This window comes from Lepisosteus oculatus, chromosome 3 (genome assembly GCF_040954835.1).
Source record: "Lepisosteus oculatus isolate fLepOcu1 chromosome 3, fLepOcu1.hap2, whole genome shotgun sequence".
Taxonomy (NCBI): domain Eukaryota; kingdom Metazoa; phylum Chordata; class Actinopteri; order Semionotiformes; family Lepisosteidae; genus Lepisosteus; species Lepisosteus oculatus.
The window spans coordinates 6,634,524-6,645,115 of NC_090698.1; the positions used below are offsets into that span (position 1 = coordinate 6,634,524).

The window sequence follows — 10,592 nt, forward strand, 5'->3', positions numbered from 1 at the left end:
TATCAGTGTGTGTCAGTGCCCAGTGTGTCAGTAAATCAGTGTGTGTCAGTGCCCAGTGTGTCAGTAAATCAGTGTGTGTCAGTGCCCAGTGTGTCAGTAAATCAGTGTGTGTCAGTGCCCAGTGTGTCAGTATATCAGTGTGTGTCAGTGCCCAGTGTGTCAGTAAATCAGTGTGTGTCAGTGCCCAGTGTGTCAGTATATCAGTGTGTGTCAGTGCCCAGCTGGTCCAGGAGAGACCTGATGGCATAGGCTTGACCTCGTCATCCTGGTTTTATTCCCTGTCCCTGTTCCGGATTTTAACTGTTTGTTTAGTCTAGGATGGATTCCCCGGTTTTGGACTTTGGACTGCGCCCCGGATTCCCCCTTTTGGGCTTCCCTGAACTTGTTTGCCATCACCACGCCCCTCGAGCACCGGATCACCGTAGTCACGCCCCCCTGTCTGTCAACCCGTCCTGATCCTCATCGTCTCATCCCTGTTGTCCTTCTCCACTTACTTCCGGATTATACCGTCTGCATCGGGTCCTGAACTACGCTTCGCGGGAGCCTGGACCGGCTCCCGTTACAGCCCAGGGCACAGTGTGTCAGTGCCCGGTGCCACTACATCAGTGTGTGTCAGTGTGCTGACAGGACCAGTGGGGGAAGTGTGGGGTTTGGAAACAGCTGAGCTCTACAATCCTGCTTCTGCTTTTCTCTCCCTTCAGGGAAAGAAAATGTGTGACTGACCCGACACACACTCACTCAAGACCATGCACTAACACGCACACTCACATTCCCTCACTAACACACGCATTCATATACACTCTATTGTCCTGCACTGTATTGTGCTGTACAGTACTGCTTTCCGTTGTTCTGTGCAATACATGTTGTGCTGAGTTGTATCACATTGTACTGTGTTGACCTGAGCCAGGTTTTCCCCTGAGGTTAGCTCCGTGCAACGCAGACCTGGGCTGTAAACATATTTCAACACACTCGCCTTCCCCCAGGCGTTAGAATAACTCAGAGTGCCGAGACTGCCTGTTTCACATCCCCAGACATCCTGCTGTTTCTTTCACTTCTAACTTTGGCGCATAGCAAGTGGAAGGACTTCCAACAACCAGCTTGACACAGATGTGGGAACAGTGATCGGCCATGCAGGCTGGCAGTGAGGTTTCCACTGGACAGTGGCCTGGACTGGGCCAGCTGTTGCCACTGGCGGGCTCTGGGACTTGTGTTCGTTCTGCCTTGGTGTCTTTTCTGCACAAGGAATACTGTAATGTAGCACTGGCCTTGTAAGCTACTGCTCTTCAAGAATGTATGAAAGGCACAACAACATGCCACCTTTTGGCCCAGCTAGCTTGTTTGATTACTAGTAGCTAATTAAGCCGAGCAATGTTTGACATCATCTTTGACAGCATAAATAGGTAACTTGTTCCATGCATCCGCAACCCTTTGTGTAAAGTGCCTCCTGTTCCCATGTCCACTGGGTTGATTTGTGTTAATGGATTTGGGGATTTTCAGGACTCGTATCTGGTCCCCTGATTTATGAATTAACTGTTTAATACCGTGTTCATTTAAAATTATTCAACTAAAACGATTTAACACAGACTAAACAAACAGCTAATTAATCATGCAGTTAAATTGGCTTCAGTGAATCTCTTGGCTGAGCAGTGCTGTGGCCGCTGCTCAGTGTGGCAAGTGATGGGTGTATCTGGCAGGTGGGATCTGTCTTGTTCTCTCCTGAGTGGGTACAGGAGTCCATGCCTTTACCCAGGTCTTTAAAGCCTTTCTAGACAGAAGTGGTTTTAGCAAAACTTTCTGAAGAGTAACCACAATTAGGTATGAAGTAATACAGGATTTCCTTCAAAGTTCATACTGAAAGCATGACGTAAGAAAGCAATTACAAAACATTCCACTTTCATTCATAGAATTCCCCTAAAGACTTTAACAGAAGCAACGTTTTTATTATTTATAATTCTGCAAAGCCCCAGTTCCATGGAATGATGCCTTCAGGTCTGATCGCCATGCTGTATGCAAGGGGTTGCTGCTCTACAAGCAGCACTAAGAAAAACAACCAGAGTAATTCCTGGTCCGAACATGGACGGTCATATTTGGACAGACAGAGGGAACAAAACAGTACAGGCATAGAATCAGGATTCAGACGGAAACCAGGAGAAACGTCTTTACACACAAAGTTGTTGGGGTGTTGAAGAAGACTCCTGCGAGCTATTAAAACTGAGCTCTTGAGATTCTTTAAGAAACAGCATGAGGGTGGTTTTTTTAAAGTCGTTAATCTGCTGGCAACCAAATGAACAAGAAAGGCTGAATGGTCTTCTTTTGTTTTGTGATCTTCCTGGTGTTTCTTGGTGGGCCTAAGTGTCTGCTCCAATTAGTTGCTAACAGTTGCATGTCTTAAGCGAGGCTGTGGCTCCTGGAGACTCTCACTAAGCCAGAACACCACACATTCCTCCCCGGTGACTAACTGTGCTCCAGCCCTCAAGCCGTGACTGAGTTCTGTCCCTCCTTGACTCAGCCCGCAGCTTCTGCGACAGAGGGGGCTGACAGCTTTGATCTCCGGGCTGTTTACCCTCTTTGTCTGGACGCCTGCACCCTGAGTCACCCCTGCAGTCTCGTGCCACCGTTTGAGTTAGAGAGGCAGAGGAAATACCTGATAGGCTCTGTGGTCTCGATTCAAATTCAAATAACAACAGAGCCCCAGCCCCCTGCCTCCTCTCCAGCTGCTAACATTCCTGCCTCTTGAGTGGAATGACAGTGTCCTCCGATTTATTCATACCCCCCAAAGAAACCGGAACAAAATACAATCATTCAAGAGGATTTACAGATTGGATAATGTGCCTTGCTTAAAAAATGTTCTACTGGAATTATAATACAGCTACAGAGTCGTATTTGTCATAAAAAATTAATTGAATTCCAGAAAATGCAGGGGTCACGTTTATCCAGACCTCTAGAAATGTCTTTAAATGAAATCCAACACAAACAAATCTACAATAACACTCTACTCTTTGGAAGTGCGGTGGGAGCCTTGGAGCTATATAAGAGCCTCAGAAGGCTTCCTGCTTCTCAGGGCTATAAAAGGAGGTAACATATGGAAGACATTCAGTACTATGCACACTACTCTTGGCATAATCCCTGCCAAGGAAGAATTTACAAACTGCTACCTACAGGGCTGTAAATAAATGTGAACCTTGTGTTTTCTGGGCTTAAATGAATTATGACAGATATGAATTTGCTCCATGCAAAGCTATTGAGATTACAGTATGATATTTTTAGTTTTTTTAAACCAACTTCAAAAGATACGTAAGTCTTTCTGTTATACGGTGTGCTGTACTGACACACAATTATACTGATGTACTTGCACAGTAATGTATTAGCGCACTGCACTACACAGTGACATACTGGCACACTGCCGTACTGACACAGTGATATACTGGCTCAGTCTCTACTGAGACAGTGATTTACTGGCACACTGCCATACTGACACAGTGACATACTGGCACACCGATGCACCGACACAGTGATATACTGGTACACTGCTATACTGACACGGTGATATACTGGCACCCTGCTGTACTGCTGTACTGACACAGTGATATACTGCCACACTGATGCGCTCACACTGTGATATACTGGCACACTGCTGTACTGACACAGTGACATACTGGCACACTGCTGTACTGACACAGTGACATACTGGCACACTGATGCACTCACACAGTGACATACTGGCACACTGCTGTACTGACACAGTGATATACTGGCACACTGATGCACTCACACAGTGACATACTGCCACACTGATGCACTCACACAGTGACATACTGGCACACTGCTGTACTGACACAGTGATATACTGCCACACTGATGCACTCACACAGTGACATACTGGCACACTGCTGTACTGACCAGTGAGATACTGGCACACTGCTGTACTGACACAGTGATATACTGGCGCACTGATGCACTGACACAGTGATATACTGGTACACTGCTGCACTGACACAGTGACATACTGGCACACTGCTGTACTGACAGTGATATAGTGATATACTGATATACAGATAGCAGGATATGGAGGCCATCATACCATCTGCTTGCCAGACTGAAAAACTGAAAAATATAAACATACACACTGAGGGAGAGAGTGAGACGGTACCTGAGAGAGTCAGTGTGGAGGGAGAGAGGGCGAGGGGCTGATCCAGTTTGTTGAGGGGCGCCCCATCCTGCAGCCAGATGACATGGACGGGCTCTGGGGGGCCATGGGCCCGACACACCAGGCTGAAACTGTGATTGGCAGCCACTGTCTTGTCCTGGGGCTCCTCAGAGAAGTGAGGGAGGCCTGAAAGAGAATGAATGGGAGAAGAGTAAGAAAGAGGAGTGGAGGAGGGGAGGAAGAAGAGACCATTAAGAGAGGATCATTCAAATCAGAGTTCAGGTGATGGCTAGGTATGGTTCATTCTGACCTGATAGTTGGGCAGACAAACCCACAAACAAAAAGAGAGACAGGCACACAGACACACAGAGACGTGGGTGAGAAACAAAGCTCAGTCCTGTCGTTTTTCAGGAAAGACGGACAGATTGCAGGACTTACCCTCCAACTCAATGTGACCCTCCAGGGAGACAGTGTCCTGCCCGCCTACAGTCACCACACAGCGATACACTCCCATATCAGATAGATGTACTTCTTCAATCCTGAGGAAGATGAGATTGGGTTAATATGCATATTCTGTTCTAAGAGAGAAGAGTTAATCCACACACTGCACTGGGAGAGAAGAGTTAATCCACACACTGCACTGGGAGAGAAGAGTTAATCCACACACTCCACTGGGAGAGAAGAGTTAATCCACACACTGCACTGAGAGAGAAGAGTTAATCCACACACTCCACTGGGAGAGAAGAGTTAATCCACACACTGCACTGGGAGAGAAGAGTTAATCCACACACTCCACTGGGAGAGAAGAGTTAATCCACACACTGCACTGGGAGAGAAGAGTTAATCCAGTTAGATAGGCAGTTAGATAGGCAGTGACAGAGCTCACCACACCTTAGCATGCTCACAGCCAGCCAGCTGTCCTCGTTCATGGACATGTGCATCTGGTTGGTATCAGCGAGGTCCAGGGGCGTCCCGTCTCTCTGCCACACAATATCGGGGGGATCCTGCACCCCTTCTCCCTGCAGTTCACAGCGCAGACTCACTGGCTTCCCCAGGGATGAGGTCACATTACCAGGGTCCTGCACAAACTGCAACCCTGCACACAAGAGCACAGCCAGTCAGACCAACCTAAAGACCCCGTCGGACACAGCAGCATGGAGAGGGCCGGAAAACAGACAGGACAGGGACATTCCGGGATTGTCACCTGGCTGGCAAGACCTACAAAACAGGAGTCATTTTACACCGTCATCTCTGTGTCTTCAGAGCTCCTGGAGAGGCCAGACAGCGGTGGAACTGGCAATGTCCACAGACAGGCACCTACAGCATGTGTGCTGGTGCACTTATGTGTGCTTGACTGAATGGTGTCTTGTACACAGTTTATTCTATTTAAATGTGATGTGATTTAGCTATTTAACAGGATGTTAAAGGTTTAGGATTGCAGCTAGTAGCAGGGCAAAGGTTAAAGAACTGGATTAGTGTAAGAAGCCAAGGACCCCATAACAAACTAATATACAGGCATCCGCATACAGTTATTTTTAAACATTCTCAGAATTGACTGAGACGCCATACACTTTTGTGGGTTCCCATAATATAGTTACACATCCTGGAAGCATTACAGGATGCCCACGATAGCCTCTGTAAGCTAATGATCATGAACATGACCATCTTCCTCAGTCATATCAGAAAGTCATCTCTACTGCACCTCCCAGGAAAGAAACTGGAGCCCACAAGCAGTCTGATAAATGCTAAAGACAATGGCCTCTTCCTTCTCCAGCGGTTTTGCTGTTTTGCTGAGTGAACACACTGATAGTGAATGTCAGGTCAAGGTAACAGACTCACATATGGATGTCTCTCCCTCTGTGCTTTGTGATAATGCAGCTGTGTGCTAGTGGAGATTGCTCAGGGTCAGTGTTGTGTGTTAATGCAGACTGCTTACTGTCAGTATTGTGTGTTAGAGGAGATTGCTCACTGTTGGCGTTGTGTGTTAATGAAGATTGCTCATTGTCTGGGTTGAGTGTTAATCAGATGTTCAGTGTCAGGGTTGTGCTGTGTGTAAATGCAGATGCTCGGTGTCAGTGTTGAAGTCTCTCTGGTGTTTCATACATGTAAACTGGTCTGCTATGGTGAGAAATGTACAGGTTGTGGACTGTGTTGCAGAGTATTGCATCACCAGCACTGAGTGTAGGACTGTGTCCAACATCACTCCCACAGCACACTGCTGTATGCACACTCTCCTCTCTCTCCCTCACTCCCTCTTCCACTTGCAGTCTCTTCCTATTCCACTGTCACTGATCCTCTTGTTCAATCCCTCATTCTTTCCCTTCTCATCCTTTCTTCTTCCCTTTTCACCACCCTTGCTCCCTGACTCTTGCTTGTCCCTTTTGCTATGGCCGTCTTGCGTCTCAGTGAAGTTTTCTCAGGCCCATCAGCAGCCCCCCTCCCTGCCTGGCCCTTCCTCTTTGTCTTGAATTAGACCCTGACCTCTCACCCTTCACCTCTATGGTCTGGGGTGCAGTTCTATCCCGTTGTCATAGTGAAGAATGCCCCCAGAGTACCGACCTGACACACACTATCACACACACACTGACTCACATACGGACATACCCTGTGACAAATACTGACATGCACACGCACAGTGACACACAAGGTCCTACACACACATACCAACACACTATCACACACCACTAACACACACACACACATACAAACACACTTTCACACACCACTAACACTGACACACAAGGTTATACACACACATACCAACACACTATCACACACCACTAACACACACTCACACTGACACACAAGGTTATACACACATACCAACACACTGTCACACACCACGTACAGTATGTGTTAGTATTCTGTCCTTGTGGGGGATTATCTGCTCTCATTCTGTTTTCGTTTACTGCCATCTGCATTCAAGTGAATGTTCACAAAGTATTTTAAAATAATACTTTTGGTGCTTTAAGACGGACAAAAAGCCATTTGGTTTATAAAAAAAACTTCACTGCCATTGAGAAAACATCACAACATCGTATGCTTTTCAGGCGTTACTGACTTTGGGGTGTTTTAAAGACCCAGTGTCTTTATAAACAAGGGCAAAAACAGTTTTGTTTGCACAGTGGGTGCTGGCACGTTGTACGGAAGTGCCTCGTATCCCACATTTTACTAGACAGTTGTTGGACAGATACAGTATATACGGATTAGTTCTTATGGTTTCATTGAGCTAGACAGCAGAACCATCTAGTGATCCAATTCTGCTTTGTTTATGTTAAAGGTCTTATATACAAAGAGTCATAGTGACTTCAGTTTACAGTTAAAATCACCATAACCCTTTCAGGGATTTCTTGTAAGGTGCATATATACACCTGTCATATTGCTGGGCATAGTACGCCTGTACTACACTGATGAGACCTTATAATAGGAAAAGAGCTGTTTTTGCACCTACCTCTGGCTTCTTACATGCAAAGCTGAATTAGAACTCTTTTTAGATGGTTCAGCTGTCCAATACTGTGAAAGAGTCAGAGCTATTTATTATTCAGATATTCCGCGGTTGATCCATTGATAAATACAATCATCAATTCAATGATCAATTCAATTCAATTTCATCAATTTCCCTACGGGATTAATAAAGTATTATCTATCTATCTATACACACATACTGTGTTACAACCTCAGAAGCTAGCTTCTTACACTAAAGGGAATCCCTTAAAGTGTCTCTCTCTCCTTCATCCATTTCGGTTTACAATCACATTCAGACCCACTGTAGGTGTTACAGAATGAATTGGTTCTGCCAAAACACCAAGCACACTTCCGCTCAAACGCATTAGTACCACCCTGCCTCCCTCATCCTCCTCTGTCTCTCCCTGGCTCCAGCCTCTTTCCTGAGATAAGTCTGTGCACAGAGAATTCCTCCTCCAATCGGTCATTCAAGGATTCAAGATCCTTTCCAAGTATCTCCTTCCTCGTCTAACTCTGCTCTCTTCTCTTCTTCTCTCATTCTCCAAGAGCTGGTTCCTCTTTCTTTTTCTTTGCCTAGCTCTTTTCCTTCTGCTTTCTCCCCTTTCTCATTCAGTTCTTTCTCTGACCCTTGACAATATTTTTCAACTTCAAATCACCTCTGATTCATTCCTTCCATAACAAACCTCTCTTCTTCTCCTTCTCCCTCTCTTTCTGACTCATTCAAATTTTCAATTAATCAACCACCCACTCACAACGAGTTGCACTGATCTGGATTCTTATAGTGTATGTGAAGTGCTCTGACACATCCTAGTCGCAAGTCACGAGATTCTTATGTCCTCGTGGAGGAGTATAATGACACAGCCCCTGCACAGTGGTCTAGATTTCTACAGTACCTGTGAAGTACACTGCCACAGCTCTGGGCAGTGTATCAATGTCAGTGCTGTAGCAGTATTAGCAGTGGTGCTGTGTCAGTGCAGGTGTAGTATTAGCAGTGGTGCTGTGTCAGTGCTGTAGCTGTATCAGCAGTGGTACTGTGCCAGTGCTGTAGCAGTGTTAGCATTGGTGCTGTATCAGTGCAGGTGCAGTATTAGCAGTGGTGCTGTGTCAGTGCTGTAGCAGTATTAGCAGTGGTGCTGTAGCAGTATTAGCAGTGGTGCTGTAGCAGTATTAGCAGTGGTGCTGTGTCAGTGCAGGTGCAGTATTAGCAGTGGTGTTGTGTCAGTGCTGTAGCAGTATTAGCAGTGGTGCTGTAGCAGTATTAGCAGTGGTGCTGTGTCAGTGCAGGTGCAGTATTAGCAGTGGTGCTGTGTCAGTGCAGGTGCAGTATTAGCAGTGGTGCTGTGTCAGTGCAGGTGCAGTATTAGCAGTGGTGCTGTGTCAGTACAGGTGCAGTATTAGCAGTGGTGTTGTGTCAGTGCTGTAGCAGTATTAGCAGTGGTGCTGTAGCAGTATTAGCAGTGGTGCTGTGTCAGTGCAGGTGCAGTATTAGCAGTGGTGTTGTGTCAGTGCTGTAGCAGTATTAGCAGTGGTGCTGTAGCAGTATTAGCAGTGGTGCTGTGTCAGTGCTGTAGCAGTATTAGCAGTGGTGTTGTGTCAGTGCTGTAGCAGTATTAGCAGTGGTGCTGTGTCAGTGCAGGTGCAGTATTAGCAGTGGTGCTGTGTCAGTGCAGGTGCAGTATTAGCAGTGGTGCTGTGTCAGTGCAGGTGCAGTATTAGCAGTGGTGCTGTAGCAGTCTTAGCAGTGGTGCTGTGTCAGTGCAGGTGCAGTATTAGCAGTGGTGCTGTAGCAGTCTTAGCAGTGGTGCTGTGTCAGTGCAGGTGCAGTATTAGCAGTGTTGTCCTCCCAGTGTTATTTCACTTTCTCTGTACCTGTATTGTGTTGCGGTCACTCACCCTTCTGCGTTTCGGCGCCGCCCCGTGTCCACAGTGATGAGAGCACCAGCGCCAGAAGCACCGCGCCCCCGCACAGATCCCGCAGCATCGCAGCGCCTTCTTGTCGCCCCGCCTGGGAAGGATGCGGTCTCCCCCGACTCCCCGGATCTCCTGCAGCGGGTCCCCCGAGCTGGTTCCGCTGGCTGCTCCTCTGGGTGTCACCGCATGACTCCCGGCCGGGACACCGACCTGAGGCAGCCTGCGGACCCGGGCGAGGCTACTTTCTAATAGTAAATATGACAGAGGATTTTTTTTTATTTCTGAATATATCTATCTTTAAAAAATATTTTTCGTTTAAAGACGCAACTGAAACCAGTTCTTCTGAAACTGAAACTTCGATAAGTCCCGAAAACGAAGTCACTGTTCAGAGTCCAATAAATATATATTGAAGAGCCACCGTTGACTGTCGTTTGCTTTTTGGATCAAGTTTTAAAACACCCCAGCGAAAGTATTCTGGAATTAAAACTAATCCTACAATGAATAGCGATCATTGATGAAAACAAGAGCCACTGCACTGTATTCCGCTGAGGCGAAGGCAGCGACCGCGTCTTCGGGAACTCACAGGGCACGTCCAGTCAAAATAGCAACACCACAGCACACAAAGTTCGCTCTTCTCGTGTGAAAGTGGAAGTGGACTTCAGTCAGGAGACTTCTGGCGAACCGACTGGTCCCGACCCGACCCAACCCGACCCGCGCGCCTCGCCGGACTCAGCCTCCCGAGCGCTCGCGCATCCCCCTTCTCCCTGTTTTCGACTTTGTTTTTTCTTCAAACAAAACTCAAGATTCCTTCACTCGGCCCCTCTCCACCCTCTCTCCCCACATCCTCCGCCCTCCCTCCATCGAGCCCCCCTCCCTCTCGCTGCCTTGTCCATCCCCGTGGCCTGGCCGCGGAGTAAGTGAACAGCGACAGTACAGTATGTTAAGTCTTCACAGTCAGTGTCACTTTTCCATCGAGAGAGGAGTTGTTGTTGTTGTTGTTGTTGTTGTTTTAGACGCTTACAGTGTGCTCTTGAGTTTATTTTTAGTAATGGCGAAGCATTTTCAGTTG

The 10,592-nt window shown here is 47.1% G+C and overlaps 1 protein-coding gene across 2 annotated transcripts in view; it reads right to left on the reverse strand.

Moving 5' to 3' along the window:
• Positions 1 to 10,353, reverse strand: part of LOC102682221 (tyrosine-protein kinase receptor UFO) — a 40,992-nt gene extending 30,639 nt beyond the window's left edge. The window contains exons 1-5 of one of the 2 annotated variants that reach the window (XM_069186494.1): positions 10,107 to 10,353; positions 9,506 to 9,768; positions 5,039 to 5,243; positions 4,586 to 4,686; positions 4,151 to 4,333 (exon numbers count right to left, since the gene is read on the reverse strand). In XM_069186494.1, coding sequence (XP_069042595.1) covers positions 4,151 to 4,333; positions 4,586 to 4,686; positions 5,039 to 5,243; positions 9,506 to 9,593 — 577 coding nt within the window. In that variant the 5' untranslated portion in view covers positions 9,594 to 9,768; positions 10,107 to 10,353. Of the gene's footprint in view, positions 1 to 4,150; positions 4,334 to 4,585; positions 4,687 to 5,038; positions 5,244 to 9,505 lie in introns of both variants that reach the window. The other variant, XM_069186493.1, reaches the window with a different exon arrangement.
• Positions 10,354 to 10,592: the final 239 nt, after the last annotated feature.